The 17254-nt window shown below is 36.5% G+C and overlaps 1 protein-coding gene across 4 annotated transcripts in view; it reads right to left on the minus strand.

Annotated features, from left to right (window-relative positions):
* LOC126969893 (sodium- and chloride-dependent transporter XTRP3A) overlaps positions 1-17254 on the minus strand; it is a 54212-nt gene that overhangs the window by 13951 nt on the left and 23007 nt on the right. For all 4 annotated transcript variants that reach the window (XM_050815508.1, XM_050815507.1, XM_050815510.1 and 1 more), the window contains exons 3-10: positions 16297-16529; positions 15295-15525; positions 13895-14005; positions 12146-12387; positions 7239-7389; positions 6328-6529; positions 5533-5692; positions 4066-4228 (exon numbers count right to left, since the gene is read on the minus strand). In XM_050815508.1, the coding sequence (XP_050671465.1) occupies positions 4066-4228; positions 5533-5692; positions 6328-6529; positions 7239-7389; positions 12146-12387; positions 13895-14005; positions 15295-15525; positions 16297-16529 (1493 nt within the window). The remainder of the gene's footprint in view (positions 1-4065; positions 4229-5532; positions 5693-6327; positions 6530-7238; positions 7390-12145; positions 12388-13894; positions 14006-15294; positions 15526-16296; positions 16530-17254) is intronic.

The raw sequence follows: 17254 nt of genomic DNA on the forward strand, positions 1-17254 counted from the left end.
GCATAGATGCGGACGCGGTCCTCTAAATCTACGCGGAGCGTAGACAGGCCCCTACCCTCAAAATTGCCGAGACGGCGACAGCAGATATCCTCCCTAACGTACACACATACCCCGGCATGAGGTATGAAATTATGCTCAATTTTGTACCCGGGGTACGTTAAATATGACGTATCGCTAGGTCGAGATATCTGCGTCTCCGTAAGGAAACACAAGGCCGGCTGCGCCGTCTCAAGGTGGTGGTGGACGGCGTTTAAGTTGGAGTGAATTCCCCGGATGTTACAAAAGTCCACATTAAGCGTGGAGCGGGGTGCCGTGGTGTTGCTGCCCTGTTTGTCCTGTGACATACGCGGTACTGTGCCCTCCCCAGAATACGAGGGGCAGCCCGAGCGCGAATGCTCGGGGAGGGATTCTCCGGCTCTACAAGAGCCGGTACCCTCCTGGGGTAATTTATTTTTTAGGACCGCTCTCATATTTTGTTGGGGGGGGGGAAGGACGGGGGGGAATGGCCTCCGGTCCTCGACACTAACCTATGCGAAACATAGCGGCACTAGGCCGCTACTTCACGCCGGTATTCTGTGCAAGTGTGGTAAGTAACCCGGACGAGTCTGGCCCGATTGTGCTGACGTCATAAGACAGCAGCGTGACTCTCCCACTTTCAAAAAGCCCGTAGTCGCCTCTTACGACACCCTTGGACCTGGGACTACCCTATTCTTTTTACGCCCCGAGGCAGCACAGGGCAAGGATCGAGCCGTTCAAAAGTTATAACAGTTTAACTTACATCCATACGTACAAAGTGTGTATGTACAATACGTACATACACACATACATACATACAGACGTACAAAGACCATCGCGGGAATAGTCAGGGAAGTTTCCTAGGACCTGATAACGTCGAGATCTGATAAAAACGACAATTTTCTAAAAACGGGTTAAACCAATAACATCCCGATTTTGAAAATTTTCAAGCGGGAAGTTAAAAAATATTTACAATTATATTTAGAACTGAGTCGGGTCATTTTTGTCCAGTCGATATTTTAAACAATAATTCGATATGCCTGCGACCACTGCTGCAGATATTAATGGAGGAATTGAAAGGAAATGTGACAACTTATATGCTTCGGTTGCAAAATACTTATTTCAAGTTTAGAAGTAATGGTATGGTAAGGACAATCATTAGAACTTCCAAAGAAATACATAAGTACTTATTTTTGTGATGAATACAAAAAGGAATTATAACTAAAATGAAAATGCAATTTCTGCATTATTTGGCCTTAAAGTAATTATTAAATATAAATCATAGATAATCATAATGCCAAAAATCAGTAGGTAAAGCCAGAATTTGTGACGATTTTGTATTTCAAGGAATAAAAATTTGATTTAAATAAATGAACGACTTTAGACGAAGAACTACTTTTTAAATAGTCGTAAATTTCATGCCTTATATACGTACGAATGAACGGTGAATAATTATAATGGCACAAATCAGTCACGGCGCGGCAGCCGCGAAGGTTCAAGGGGAGTCGTTACCTTCGGCACTTCCACGCCTTACCAAGAATCTACAAAATGTTGACTATTTCGCTGACAACACTGTCAATACACTGATAATTCTTGTCTATGGACTTGCATCCCGTGCCACTAAATAAATAAAAAAAAAACTGATAATTGTAAAGTTTTACGAATGTCAAGCAGCCTTGCAACTTTGCAAGAAACGCGGGAAACGTTATACGTCCGAATAAACTAATCATATGCAAAATATCTGTTTGTAAACATATTGGCATATTCTTGGTTTATCCTCAGGATAACTTTATATAAAGCTTAGTTGTTAGGGCGCTTGAGTTCAATAGCACAAAGTTATAAGCATAAATAATAAAAAAAAATGTATTATATTTAAAGATTTCGTTTTTCTTTGGCGTATTTTGGAAAGAGATTTAACGATTTAGATGTAATTTACTTTACTGGTATTTTTGGGGGCTAAATCTTTGAGAAACGCGTTTTACCGAGTTTTTGTCGTTGATATATCAAACATTATTTTATTGTAATTCCAATAAAATAACCGATAATATAATATATCTATTATACAAGTGCTAACCCGGCAAACATAATATTACCACAAAGAGAATTTAAACACTTTACCATATAAATTAAGAACCCTTATTAAGAATAAATAAAATGTCATTGAATGACTTTTTTTGTATTGCGAATATATAGGTATTTCTAAGTTTAAAAAAATAGGTTTCAGATAAGTAATCACTAACATGTCATATTATACTAAAATCTTTTTCGAAACGCAATGCATCTTATGGTGTAAGTATTATTCCGATCAGCTCAGTAGTTTTTAAATCGGCTTTCCATTTATTAGTAGATATAGATAAATTAAAACGAATGCGCGTAAGGGAGTTTTCACGAGGTCTAGAGCAGGGGTGCTCAAACGGAAGATCGCGTGTGCTTTTTGAGTCGATCTCGAGAAAAAATATGACATAGAACTATTCAGAGATTTTGTTTTAGGTAACCTAAGTCACTCTTTAGTTAAGTTTAGAACTTTAGACACTAGAACGCGTTTGTTATGTAACAACCAATAAACTCGCAATTTTGAATAATTATGACTTTTTCATTGAAATTTTAGACTAGACCTACACTTACCTTGACTATAAAAATGCATATTATTGTGCACAAAACTGATATCTATGTCATCGTGACAATCTACATAGACGACAATCCTTCATCACACATACTTGAAGCCTCTCAGAGTCGATCGATCGTAGTCTAAAAATTTTTTGAGGAAGATCGCCAGCTGTTCAAGCTTGATCACCCCTGGTGCAAGCAATCCACAATATTTCGTCAGTAGGTACTTTGCGAGCCACGTAGTAACCGATGAAAGATAAACTCAACAAAAGACGATAATATTAATTAAAATATTATTTATTTTTACTGTTTATATTTAATTTACAAGTAACAATAGATAAGTAATCAATGCATTTCAAAACAAGATAAGTAATCTTTTATTATGATTAAATCTTACAATTATTTTTTTAAACAATCTTCTTCATTCATAATTTTTTAGGGTTCCGTAACCAAATGGCAAAAACGGAACTCTTATAGATTCGTCACGTCTGTCTGTCTGTCCGTCCGTATGTCACAGCCACTTTTTTCCGAAACTATAAGAACAATACTGTTGAAACTTGGTAAGTAGATGTATTTCTGTAAACCGCGTTAAGATTTTCACAGAAAAAAAATAAAAAAACAACAAAAAATTTTGGGGGCCTCCATACTAGAACTGAAACTCAAAATTTTTTTTCATTAAACCCATTCGTGTGGGTATCTATGGATAGGTCTTCAAAAATGACATTGAGGTTTCTAATATAATTTTTTTTTCTAAACTGAATAGTTTGCGCGAGAGACACATTCAAAGTGGTAAATTGTGTGTCCCTCTCCTGTTCTAAAATAAGAGAATGATAAGTTATCATGATAGTCCATGCAAACTTCCACTGGAAATTGGTAGAAACGAGATCTAGTAAGTAGTTCTTTTTACTTAACATACATACATAAAATCACGCCTCTTTCCCGTAGGGGTAGGCAGAGACCACTTGTTTCCACTTGCTACGATCCTTACATACTTGTTTCGCTTCGTCCACTTTCATTATTCCTTTCATACATGCTCTTCGGTTTAAGGTACTCTTGACCTGGCCTTTTTTCAAGACATCCCTGATTTGATCTCGAAACGTCCGCCTAGGTCTACCCCTTCCAACACTTTCATTCACACCGACCTTATACACTTTCTTCGTCAATCGTTCTTCATTCATTCTATCGACATGTCCAAACAATCTCAGCATACCTTTCTCAATTTTTGTCACAACATCTTCTTTCAGTTAGTTTTTTTTAATACGTCATATCGTATCGTATTATCAATGAATTAAAAAAAACTTAATTTATAAAAGATGCCTTGGATTTTATATTATGTTACTTGCTGCTACGGAACCCTTCCTGGACGAGTCCGACTCGCACTTGGCCGCTTTTTTTTTCAAATGAATGAATCTTCTTTATTGCAAAGTATATTAAAAAATTTACCTCAGCAGCATTCCAGGCGCCATATGTGGGAGGATTGATCAGCATGAAGACGAGAGACGACAGCAGGATACAGGTGACAATGAAGGGACCGACGTAGCGCCAGGTGATCTGCCAGTACCAACCAGGACGGTAGCCGGTCATCTCGTAGATGTCGTTAGTAAACCTTGACAAGCAAAATTCGCTCTTATTACTTCGTGTTTATTGAGAAAAGAGATTTCAGACTTGCTTGCACATTTGTTTCTAATAATGTTCCAAAACCATCAGGGACGGTTTTCAATTTCAAATTCAAAAATTTAATTGAACCGCGTAGATTTGGTTTACGATGCAATTTTAAGGTGCAATCGAATTTTGTTTATTTTCCTATAGGTTAAATAACCCTAATGATTTTATAAAAATAAAGCTTAGGTTATTTCTTTAACTATCTCCTTGTTATCTGTCAGTGCAAAATTTTCCGAAATTAACAGATGGATAGATAAATGAATTAAAAAAAAATCTGATATAGGTAAGTTGATAGGTAATTGTAGTGGTAGGTAATAAAATACCAGCAATACAGGTATTTTGTTACCTACCACAGGCACCAGTGATTCAAAACCAAAACTATTGTGTCCCCTATTTTTAATTTTTCGTTGTTATTGTAATTTTGGCTGTCGGTGAGGAATAAATGTATATTATTATTTTTTAATAGTTTATTTTTAAAGTGATAATTCATAAATTTATAAATAAAGTAAATAAATTCCATTATCGTTAATAAATTTCGGTTACAAATTTAATTTGGATAACCAACCCGAGGTGTGAAGGATATCGCTTTAAAAATAACAAATTGTTTAGATTTGAAAGAGCGACATCTCTAGTCAATTTCCTATGAAATTATTGGGGTTGAGCAGGTTTTCAACTGTAAAGTGGATCCTGTAAATGGAGCCACAACCTGAGAGTTGAACAGGACATACCAAGATTTACGAACCATGTGCCACTCGAACGGTTGGCTCAGTTGGTAAGCGCTCGGATGGAAACCGAGAGGTCGCGTGTTCCAGTCCCGCATCGTTCATAAATTTTGTTTACAAGTTTAATTTGTATAGTTTATTAATACATTATTATTATTTTACACTTTTTTTCTGAATTTTATTTCCTATATTTATACTTATAACGTATTTATAAAAAAAACAACATTATCTATATAAATATATAAAATGGAGTCCGACCGGAGTAGGTTCAGTACAAATCCGACGGTGATTAGGACGACAGAATGAGGAACTATCGCTCGATACGTGCCGTTCCCAAAATAATTACCTTCTGTATCTGACGCTTAATTCAGTAATAAAGCTAGAGCCTCTTGAGGTGATGGTCGACACTCATTGCTATAAGACCACTTACAAAAACGACTATCGGGACCATTATTGTCAGGCAGCCGCTATAGTTATGATGGATGGCATTGCCAAAATTGTCATGTTGCTCGCACTAACGCCTCACCTTTCATGTCCGTAAATGTAAATAACAGAGACCATTTCCAGTAGAGCCACGACTACAAGACCGATGGTGCCTGCGAAAGAGTCGAACATCTTCAGCCAGTATTCTCCCGCGCCTGTGGTGAAGATCATGCCCACAACACAGCAAAACGTACAAACTGCGCCTGATAAACAACATTTCATCAACTAAATGCATTACTCAATTAAAATAATGTTAAAAACCTGAATATCATCCAAGATAGGTAACTTGCAAATCAAATATAAAAGAAATCAAGTGGTATACTCCACAGTACATAAATTTATTTATTTAACAATGGAATCAATAATAAAAATACAAAATTCATTTGTCGAATAGTTGTTGGGGAACATGTTCAGTTTTAGATTTGTTAGTTTTTCTTGTATTTATTGGAGACAATAGAAATAAATTGAAAATCACGCTGTAGGATTCAACGCCGAAGTCAGTTACTTGTCCACAAAGAGATTAAAGTATATTTCAGTACGAGCAAGACCGAAATTCAAAATGTATCAACAAATTGGTAAAACTTCTTTAACAGCCGTTTTCAATAAGCTATCTATCCTTAGTTTAACTTACGGATACATTGCTGTCACCGTTTAATAACAAGATCAATAAACGGCGACAGCAATGTATTCGTAACTAGAGATACGTCATCAAAAACGGCCGTTAATCGCTTGGTATCAAAATTATTATGTGAATAATTTGCCAATTAACACTCTATATACTTAAATCTCTATCATGCGTGTGCGTGGACGTGTGGAGGAAGTTTGTCGAGACTCTTACCAGTTAGGACAGGTTTGCTAAATCTCTTGAAGAAGTCTATATCAAATATGGTGCATAGCATTCCTTCCATAATGCCGATTTGGCTTCCAAGTCCAAGCGACAGCAGCATTAGGAAGAATATAATTGACCAGAAAGGTGCTGGGGTTAGTTTGAGAATTGCTTGAGTGAACACTATGAACGCCAATCCAGTGCCTTCTGCAGCCTGAAAATATTTAGTTATTTTTTTTTAAATAATCGACAGTTACACTATCTCTTATATCCCTATAGATTTAGGTACATCTTGTGCTATTTAATAAATTAAAAAATTAAATTTGCTCGGATATAAGAAAATTGTCCCATCATTTGCGCCGAATTTTATTAAAGCAACTATTTATATATTATGGACATAGAGAAACGTATGATAGTAGATTGACTCCACTTATTATGAGGAGTGAGGTATGTGTTGGAGAAAGGACCACGTTTAGGTGTCTCCACGATGACGCCAGGTGGAACAAACCGGATAATTATGTCAGGACCGTGGGAAATGCATCTCCATAATCTCTGGCAACTCCTCTGAGACAAAGAAGAAGGGGACAAATTAGCAAACGGGTCATCTAATGATAAGTGATCACCGGCACATACTCCTGCAGCACCAGAGGAATCATGTAGAAGCGGTGCCGGAAATGGGGAGGTACGCGCTTTTTCTCAAGTTGCACATGTCGTATCGTCCGCACATGTATGTTCATTTAACAATTTGGTTGTACCTACTTGAAAGAAATTTTCTTGAAATTCCTTCCTTGAAAAAATATTTTCCACATTTAAGTACGTGGCTTTTAGTGTGTGTGTTGTTTAAAAATTTTGGATAAACTGTATAACAATCCAAGAAGAGAAGATAAAACTACTCAATTAATATGTGAACCTCTCAAACCTACCTCGTCCAGTTGGCGGCCCATAGAACACCCGGTCAGATTCAAATAAGAAGTTACGTTGGAACTCAATCTGGGATAGTATTCTTCGTAATATTCCTGAGTTGAGTTTAGCGTGAAACCACCCACATGGTGCAATGCTAATACTTTTATCTCCCTGAAATAGATAAATATTACAGTTAGGACTTATTGTCTGCGTTTTTTCTAAGAAGCTGATAGGCTGGTATATATATTTATTAATAATACATGAAATATATATTTCGTTGATAGTTTTCCATTACTTAATTGAAGGTTCGGATTTCAGAATCTTCTAGAATGCTGACAAATGTAATAAAAGATTTTTTCTATTTACATCTTTTTGGAACTGTAAATCTAGTGTTGAATTATCAAGAATCCTGAGCGGCACTGCATTGTAATGGGCAATCTCGTCTCTTATATTCATAAAATAAAAATAAAAAAATAAGTTTATAACGTGCTCTAGGTAAAGTGTTTTATATAAATTGATGTGCTTCATACTTTATCGAACATGACCATAGTGAAACAACTATTTGAATATTTATTTTGTACGGGAATGTTTGTGCAGAATTTAGATCATTTAATATAATATTAGTTACATTTATTCAAACAAAACAAATCTTATAACTATATTTACAATATTGTGACTACATAAAATTAAAACTATCATTACGAGGAAGCGTACCAAGAATACTGGCAGCATTACCGCGTTGGATAGCAGCCTACGCTGATCCGTTGACCGAGACAGCTGCCAGCGCTTGGGATTCCAGTAGACTTATTGAGGCGCGAAGATAGTATTTGAACATAATCCGCGCCTCTGGGCCCCACGGGACAAGTGTCTCGACAACGGCACAAAGATGTATGACTCACTGAGACCAACATATTTACGACGCTTTCCGTCTTTACCAGTTGAAGCAGCAGCCCCAGCACCAACTGACGTAACTTGGACATGAGAAGGAGCCAGAGTGTCGACGCAAGTAGCGTCCCCACCACATTTAATATTGTTTTATTTACTTATGAAAGACCACGAGTATTATTTAAAACATTCCCCTGCTACCGACATCTCTTTTATTTAATTTACGTAAAGAAATTCTTTTGAGGATAAAATCAGTAGAATATCCCATACTAAGCGTCACGCCATGAGGAAATTTTCGTGATATTAGATGATATAAGTAGTATGAAAATAAAATAAAATTTGTCGTCAGTTCAACTTTTGACCCAGCTTCACATTTTTTTTATTTTGCACAAGTTTTTACCCGCGACTTAGTATGCGTGGAATAGTTACTGTGGGCAATTTTTTTTATTTATTGGGAAAATTTTGCAAATAATATACATACAAACTGCTCTTTCGCTGCTGGCGGCGCTCTTCTACACTCCAGCGGATATTCCTTGTCATTGTGGACAGTCTCTTTAATAGTATTTCCCTGCGAACTCGGTCAAAGTTTCAAAAATGCTCGAACAAATACTTATAAATAACTTCTTATCAAGTGCCTAAATATAAAGTTTTATGGTGTCATCTTCGATAGTGACGAACTTTCATTAAAACTTCTTAGTCTTTGTCCTTTTCCAAGCTCTATTCTATATCTGTACATAATTTCATCATAATCGATACAGTGGCTTAGGCGTAAAAGCGTAACAAACAAAATAACATTCACATTTATAATATTATGATATCCCGCGACGTCGTTCACGTACATATTTTTACATCTTGGGTTACATTGTTGGACTTTTAGTAGAAATCCCTAATTTTTTGAAAATGTAATGTACCCTATATCAGCCGGGGATAATGTAGCTTCCCAACAGATAAAGAATTATTCTAATCGGTTCAGTAGTTGCGGAGCCTATTCAATACAATACAAACAAACAAACAATCAAATCTTTCCTCTTTATAATATTAGTATAGATTAAGTACGGATAAATATATCTGTTGGATCTGTTAAAGATTTTAACACGAGACCTATGAAAAGATTTGCTATCATAATCATTCTAGAAACTTCTATATAACATCATGAAAGAAGTTGAAGTATCCGAACGGTTTAAATATAAACTTATCTAAATTAATTGACAAAATAAACATAGTACCTAAGGTAAGATTGAAGGTTAACTATATAGGAACTAGAGTATCATTTACGATGTAATCAGCTCATATCATTCACTGTCAGTCTTGTTGACCGATCCATTGACTCTGTTTAGTTATGTCCAATAACATATTATAACATTTTAAATTAAGTATATTTGTATGGAAAACTTTAAATTGCGCTTATTATATTTATAACGCAGGACTAATCAAGAATATGTTGATTAAGATAATGTCCATTTTTAACCGACTTCAAAAAAGGAGGAGGTTCTCAATTCGTCGGTATTTTTTTATGTTTGTTACCTCAAAACTTTCGACTGGGTGACCCGATTTGGATAATTCTTTTTTTATTTGAAAGCATGGGCCCGTGTGGTCCCATTGTAATTAGGTCCAGATCTGACGATGGCATCCATGAGAAAACCATAAAAGTCTTAAATTTGCTATACATAGGTATAGCAAAGTGGATGATAAATTTACAAATAACTCAATATCGCTCCAACCGATTTCGATTATTCTTTTTTTATTGAAAGGATATACTTCAAAGATAGTTTGGTTAGGTTCTGGATCACGGAATCCATGACAAAGTAACGGAACTCTTCAATTCTTAGGAGCAAATTAACGATACTCGGCCGAATGTTTTTTATGCTATCCGGATATTTAAGTCATCTACCATAACATAGTTATGGTCAAGTAATTGTCGTATTCAAATATGATGATCAATGGGACTCCTTAACGACTTACAGTAAGGGTGCGATCTGTGGCAGAATTTCTAACTGTCTGTAATCAAATTGGAAAGCGCTTACGTTCATTGTTGCATTGAATAATTAAGTATATCTACACATATTTACACAAATTGTAAGTTAGTGTACTTCAAATTCACTAAAAATAATAAAGTAAAAAAAAAATTAACAAAAAACCACCGACTTCAATAACACTATTCCAAAACAACAGATGCGGGTCGCGGCGGAAGGACAACGCTACCATTATCTACTATTGTTTTGGAATAGTGTTTTTGAAGTCGGTTGTTTTTTTGTTATTTTTTTTTTTATCTTACAATATGTTCTATTAAAACAAAATAAACGGGTAAAAAATTCTATAAGTAACTCTATCGTTTCCGAAATATAACATTTTTACACACTTTTTATTAGCTTCACCTGTATGTATGTTTGTTTGTAACTGACTCATTTGGGCGCGATTTTGACCCACTTTTAACGGCCACATTTTGTTCAAACTTCGTAGATTTATCGAGGACCAATAATAATACATTAATTTGATAAAATTATTCACTTTTCAATTTGTAAAATAAGATTTTTGTTAATTTATATATTTTTTTCATCTATCATCAATAAGGCAGAATTTAATGTTAATTTTAAATTTCAAAATAAATTTTCTATTTTCTAGTTCGGTTAGAAAACCGTAGAAATAAAAAGCGTGTTTTTTAGTCTATTTTTAACTACTATTTATTTGGTTAGGAGCTGCGGTGTGGGGTCGCTGGCCACTGACAAGTCACTACACTAGATACACTCACTCACAGCGGCCGCGGCGGTCGGCGCGTGATGTTATGACGCGAAGCGGGCATTAGGCATGGTTAAAAAAGAAAAAGTTAAAAAAAAAAGAAAATTATCCTAAATAGCCTGATTTTATTGAAATAAAAGCTAGCGTCTTTCTAATAAATTAAGCTTGAGCTCATAAAAGCCCGTACAAACACAGCGTATTGGGTATTCGAGTTTCCTAATTCAGAGTTCTCTATAATATCTCTCGTTCGTTATAAATGAATAAATAAATAAATAAATCGTTCCTGCCGACTGAGCTAGATGTCCCGGGGTCGAATCCCGGTAAGTGGAATCATTTATATGATGAATATGAAAGGTTGGTTCCCAGTCATGGATGTTCATATGTATGTATGTAAGTATATGGTATTAAATATTTCGTTATTTTGCTCCCATAATACAGGCTTTACCTAGTTTAGGGCAAGATAATTTGTGTAAGAGTGTGTCACAATTATTATTATTATTTTAAAGTACCGAGTCCTAAGAACAACGCATTCAGCTAGCACTGGGCAATAAAAACGCGGCGGTCAAAGCGGAAGGTCGCGATCCAGAGTTATTTTCTCGCCGAGACAGAGAACGCTAGAACACCGAGGTTGGAAATACAGAAAAACGAATAGAGAAAGGAGTATATTATGACTTAAGTCGTGACAAATTTTTTCTTCAAACATAGTCTTTGTCATAAAAAGAATGTTCATCGAATTCGGTTTGTCCTTCCCGCTTTGTGTTAGTAATTGAGTGCACCCAATACTTTAGTATTTTTCGAAGCTTCGAAGCCCAACAAAAGCAATAATTGTTCATCGGTAGAACTTTCTAGCGACATGTTGCCTACATGACACAAACGAAACTAGAACGCGAGGATTTTAACGCAACTGTGTGTGATGGAACTTGAGCGGCCAGCTGTTACTAAAACCCGAAACTCCAGCCGAACTGACCGCTCTCTGTGTGCGCTGATCATAATTATCAAGCGATTTGAGTGATATTTTACATCAAAAGTATTTTGTAAATCGTACTAAAACAGATTTAATATAATAAAGCCTCAATAAGGCTACTGGAAACCCAAGCGCTAGCAGCCATTTCGGTCAACGGATCAGCCTAGCTATCCAACGCGGAAATGCTGCCAGAATTCTTGGTACGCTTCCCCGTAATGATAGTTTTAATTTTATATAATTTTAGTTTTAATTTTATTTATTTAGTTATATGCTTTGTTTTGTTTGAATAAAATATAATGTATTGAAAACTTATATCAAAACCAAAATATTTCAATTACTTACTTGCCGATACACTTCTCTACCATAGTGAAAGCCTTAAAGCCAAGAATACTGAAGATAACCACAGATGCGTAGATTGCTGTTAGGGCATTGCAGACAGATACGAGCAAAACATCTCTCACGCAGTTGTTGTTGGGTGGGTTGTACGACCCGAAGGCTATGAGGGATCCAAACGCAAGCCCGAAAGAATAGAACACCTGGGTTGCTGCGTCCAGCCACACTGTTGGATCTAGCAGCTTTTCAAGCTGAAAATTATATTTTCAAACTATTTATTCTGTCCAATTTCCCTCATGGAAGGTTTAGCTAAGCTGGTTAAGATATGAACGTAATATAGGCACATTACATAAGTACATTATATTTAACTTATACTCTAGGAATCATAGATAATAAATTGTCTCTAACTAAAGTACATAGGTAAATACTAATTGATTTTTTCTATTTTTGACTGAGTGCTTCGGAGATTTTTTAGTTAATTATTGTTTCTTTATTGTTTAAGTAAACCTACGCAGACTTTTTGTTTTCAAATTGATTTTACAAGGATTACCTATAAAAACTGCATATATACCTTTCTAAAGATTCGGGAAAATTGATATATTAAATCCCACTATACCCGATCCAATTGCATACAAAAATTTACGCATAAATCTTGTTACTACTCTCGTATGTTTTACTATTATTATTAATAATAATAGTAAACTACAATAACAATGACAAACTAAAACACTATATTTATTGCTAATAAAACATTATTATTATATATCGAAAATAATGAACTCCAACCTTTGCCGACGTTATCGAACTATGCAAGTAGCGCCCGAGTAGCCATCCAAGTGTACTTGCATCACGTGATCGCACTATGCAAGTAGCGTCCGAGTAGCCATCCGAGTGTGCTCGGATAACGTGATCGCACTATGCAAGTAGCGCCCGAGTGGCCATCCAAGTGTACATGCATCCCATGATCGCACTATGCAAGTATCGTCTGAGTCGCCAACCGACTGTACTTGCATCACATGATCGCACTATGCAAGTAGCCTCCGAGTAGCCATCCGAGTATGCTCGGATATCGTGATCGCACTATGCAAGTAGCGCCCGAGTAGCCATCCAAGTGTACTTGCATCACGTGATCGCACTATGCAAGCAGCGTCCGAGTAGCCATCCGAGTTTGCTCGGATAACGTGATCGCACTGTGCAAGTAGCGCCCGAGTAGCCAAACAAGTGTACTTGCATCACGTGATCGCACTATGCAAGTAGCGCCTGAGTAGTCATCCGAGTGTGCTCAGATAACGTGATCGCACTATGCAAGTAGCGTCCGAGTAGCCATCCGAGTGTGCTCGGATAACGTTATCGCACTATGCAAGTAGCGCCCGAGTAGCCATCCAAGTGTACTTGCATCATGTGATCGCACTATGCAAGTAGCGTCCGAGTAGCCAAACAAGTGTACTTGCATCACGTGATCGCACTATGCAAGTAACGTCCGAGTAACCATCCGAATGTGCTCGGATATCGTGATCGCACTATGCAAAAAGCGTCCGAGTTTTTATAAAGAACCTAAATTTTGCAAATAGACCACTAATGTACATGACTTCATTGCATTATTAACCCTAACCAAACACACATTTGTGTTTGAGTATGTTTGTTTCCGAGTCGTGGGGTCATGGTGTACTTATGTTGTGTTGAATATATTCTTGTCAAGGCTAGCTTAGTTAGAGGCTAGATAACTCGTGTGATACTGTCAATTATTATTATAAATACCTTGGGCTTATACATGTGCAATATCCCATCAGCAGAGCCCGGCAGAGTGATACCACGGACGAAAAATATTGTCAGCACAGCGTATGGAAACAGAGACGTGAAGTACACAACCTGAAACATATCGCACACTGACGACCAAAGTGATATGACACTCTATCGTTGATAAAAATATAAAGCCATTCGCTGCTCGTGGTGCCATGAACTATCGGTGCAGGGACAGATTTTCACGTCACTTACCAATCGATTACATATATTAACCAAACTAAAAACAAAGCAATACTGGGTGTCGCAGAAAAATTTAAAAAAATATGGAACCTCCTTTCACATACATCAAATTTATAAAAATTGAAATAAAATAATATATTATATTATTATACAATAATAAATATTTATTTCTTTTATTATTAGTCTTTTTTTTTGAGAGTTTCCCAGTGCCTGATAAAGAATCAAAATTGTTGACCTGACTTGTTGGTCGGTTAAGTCAAGAGCGTAGTCATGGGTCGGAGCTATCAAATTACCTACCGGGCTAAATGAATTCAAAACCAATATAAATGTGCTAAGCTTTATCTACTGTTTCATCACTGCAAGTCAAATACCCCAATCAAATTTAAAGTTAGTAAATTTGGCTTGTGACCTTTCTAACAGGAGGTCACTGAAAACCCCAAGCACAATCTGCTTGAATGTGAAGCAAGCAAACATAGAGAGTATGTTTTAAACCCCTCCGCTACAATCCTGCGCCTTCAAAAGAGGTATACTTCGAAGTTGGGCTTGATACATGATACATCCAACTGCAGCCGTGTTAGAGAAGTTTAAAGCAAATATGTCCAATTGATTGAGCAGTAGCAAACCCCGGAAAAACTATCTTGATAAATACCCAGACAATAGTTGGATTAAAGGCGTTACAGTGAGTTGCTTGCAACGAACAAAAGACTCGTTCCTATAAGCGGAGTATTATTTCCAATCCCTGACCCACTCTCGTGTCAGTACTAATCCTATTAAATTCTTAAAAAAAAGAATGTTGCTATAGCTGAAAATTCGGAGATCTGTTACTCCAAAGTTTGTTTTTGGAAAGCAACTTTCAAATTTTTTATTGGATATCAAATCATATATAAATATTCTATTCGGTTCAAAATTTTCTTTAAGTCCTTCTTTGTTCACTGAAATTTTGCGTCCGAATATTTTCATTGCGTTATGTTGTAATCGACTCTCTAAGAAACCAATTTTTGTGGATATTGAGGTATGACCGCGCCTTAACTACACTCTATAGTCTATGCGGAACAAAATCCTGCACTTTACCGTTTGAGCATCTCCGTTTAGGGATAAAATGAAAAAGTAATTGGCATTATCCATACCGAATCCGCACCGTTGCCGCACCAACAAAATTTTTTGACTTGACTTACCTTTCCACTGCTTTGTATGCCTTTCATAACAATGAAAAATACAATGACCCACGCCAAAATGAGGTACAAAACAATCCACCATCTCGGAAGACCTGGTTCATCAATGCTGGGTGACGCGTCCAGGGCCTCTCTGTACCAGTAGTAGACGGTGGCTGAGGTTTTGGAGCATTCCTCCTCGGCTGTTCCATTGTCGGTCGGACAGTGAGCCCATGGTAACGAGTCAGCACTTAACTAGAACAGAATAAATAGTTAATTATTCGCAAAACTATGATTAAATGCTGTATTAAAGAAAATTTCAACACAGTATTACTATTATGTGTCTAACTCCACAATAACACCCATCGCACGCCGTCCTTTGACGATTTATTTTTGCGCATTTTAAATGTTTTCTAGTGTCTGAAAGGACATTTCGGATGTCTTGCTACACATTAACAGATAGTAAGTTGGCTATTTAAAGAGACTTTTGATAAAGCAGTTACAGTGCAAAATATTTTTATGATTTAAAATTTGGCCTCTAAATCTTAAAATACTTTCCCATTATATCAATTATTATCATATTTTAAGGTAACGATCAGACAACACTGAACAAGGACTGTTTTAAACTCCTTCAATTGAAGATTGCTTCTCTAATAAATATGCCCTTCTACTCGATTGTTTTAGATGTGCAGGATGACGAGGTTTTTAAAAAAGGAATTTTAAGTTGAGATAAAAGATTTTCCTAATGCATTATGCTTAAAGGCGACTCCCTATATCGAAACATAAAATTAGATATCATAAAATTTATTGAACGCCCGACGCACAATTTAGCATACGATAAAACGATAGATCATGCATAAGCATTTGATACAGTTGATAACATTAAGATGTGTGACGGTTCAAATCGCAACCGATTTAAAAGTTAATCAGCTAAAATCACTGTAAGTGCAATTGCTGTACTGGTTCATTACGTTTGTAAAGAAAAAACTCGGATTCACTTAATAGTTGTAAAAAATCACCACTCACCCGAATGCTATTAAACAGATAGAAAAACACCCAGGTGATTATAACGTTGTAATACAGTGCCACAAACAGAGTCACCACGCAGCTGGCTATCCCGATGCCACCCAGCCAAGGGTGTATGGTGTTCCACACGCCAAGGGATCCAAGTCGCATCTTCTGTCCTATGGCCATCTCTATCAAGAACAACGGTATACCCTCCAGCACCAACATTATCAGAAATGGAATTAAGAATGCACCTAGAACAATATTTTTGAAAGGTATATAGGATAGAAGATGAACTAGCTGCTTAAAATGCGGATTAATCTTATAACATACTAGAATCCTATTTCCGCATTCCTATTCGTAATGCAAACAATTCAGTCAACCAACTGAGGTTAGTGGGTACGCGATACTGAATGCTCATTGGTCAGGTAGCGGTCATAACAAGGCGTAATATGCACAGTTTAGGATATAGACACAACATATCATATGATGGGTTTATGACTTAATAGCGCAGAACTTGAAATAATAACTTTTATTTACAGGAAAATATTTATTACTGGTTACCCAGTGACTAGTTGATACGCAGACGTAGTTGTAGGCATAAAACTATTATATACATAAACATATGAAGCAAAGAAATTGGATCTGAAACTTCCAAGCGCGGGAATTTTATTCAGGATTAATATAATTATTAATTAAACAATTCTTTCATAGTTTACTGAAGGACGCAGACGGGAAAAACCAGTGGGAGGCTCGTTTGCACAGAATGCCGGCTAGATTAAGCTACAATGGCGCCTTTTTGTGCCGTGAAGCAGTAATGTTTAAGCATTTTTGTGTTTCGATCTGAAGGGCGCCGTAACTAGTGAAATTACTGGGCAAATGAGACTTAACATCTTATGTCTCAAGGTGACGAGCGAAATTGTAGTGCCGCTCAGAATTTTTGGGTTTTTCAAGAAACCTGAGGGGCGCTGCATTTAAT

Source organism: Leptidea sinapis, chromosome 19 (assembly GCF_905404315.1).
Source record: "Leptidea sinapis chromosome 19, ilLepSina1.1, whole genome shotgun sequence".
In the NCBI taxonomy this organism is placed as follows: Eukaryota; Metazoa; Arthropoda; class Insecta; order Lepidoptera; family Pieridae; genus Leptidea; species Leptidea sinapis.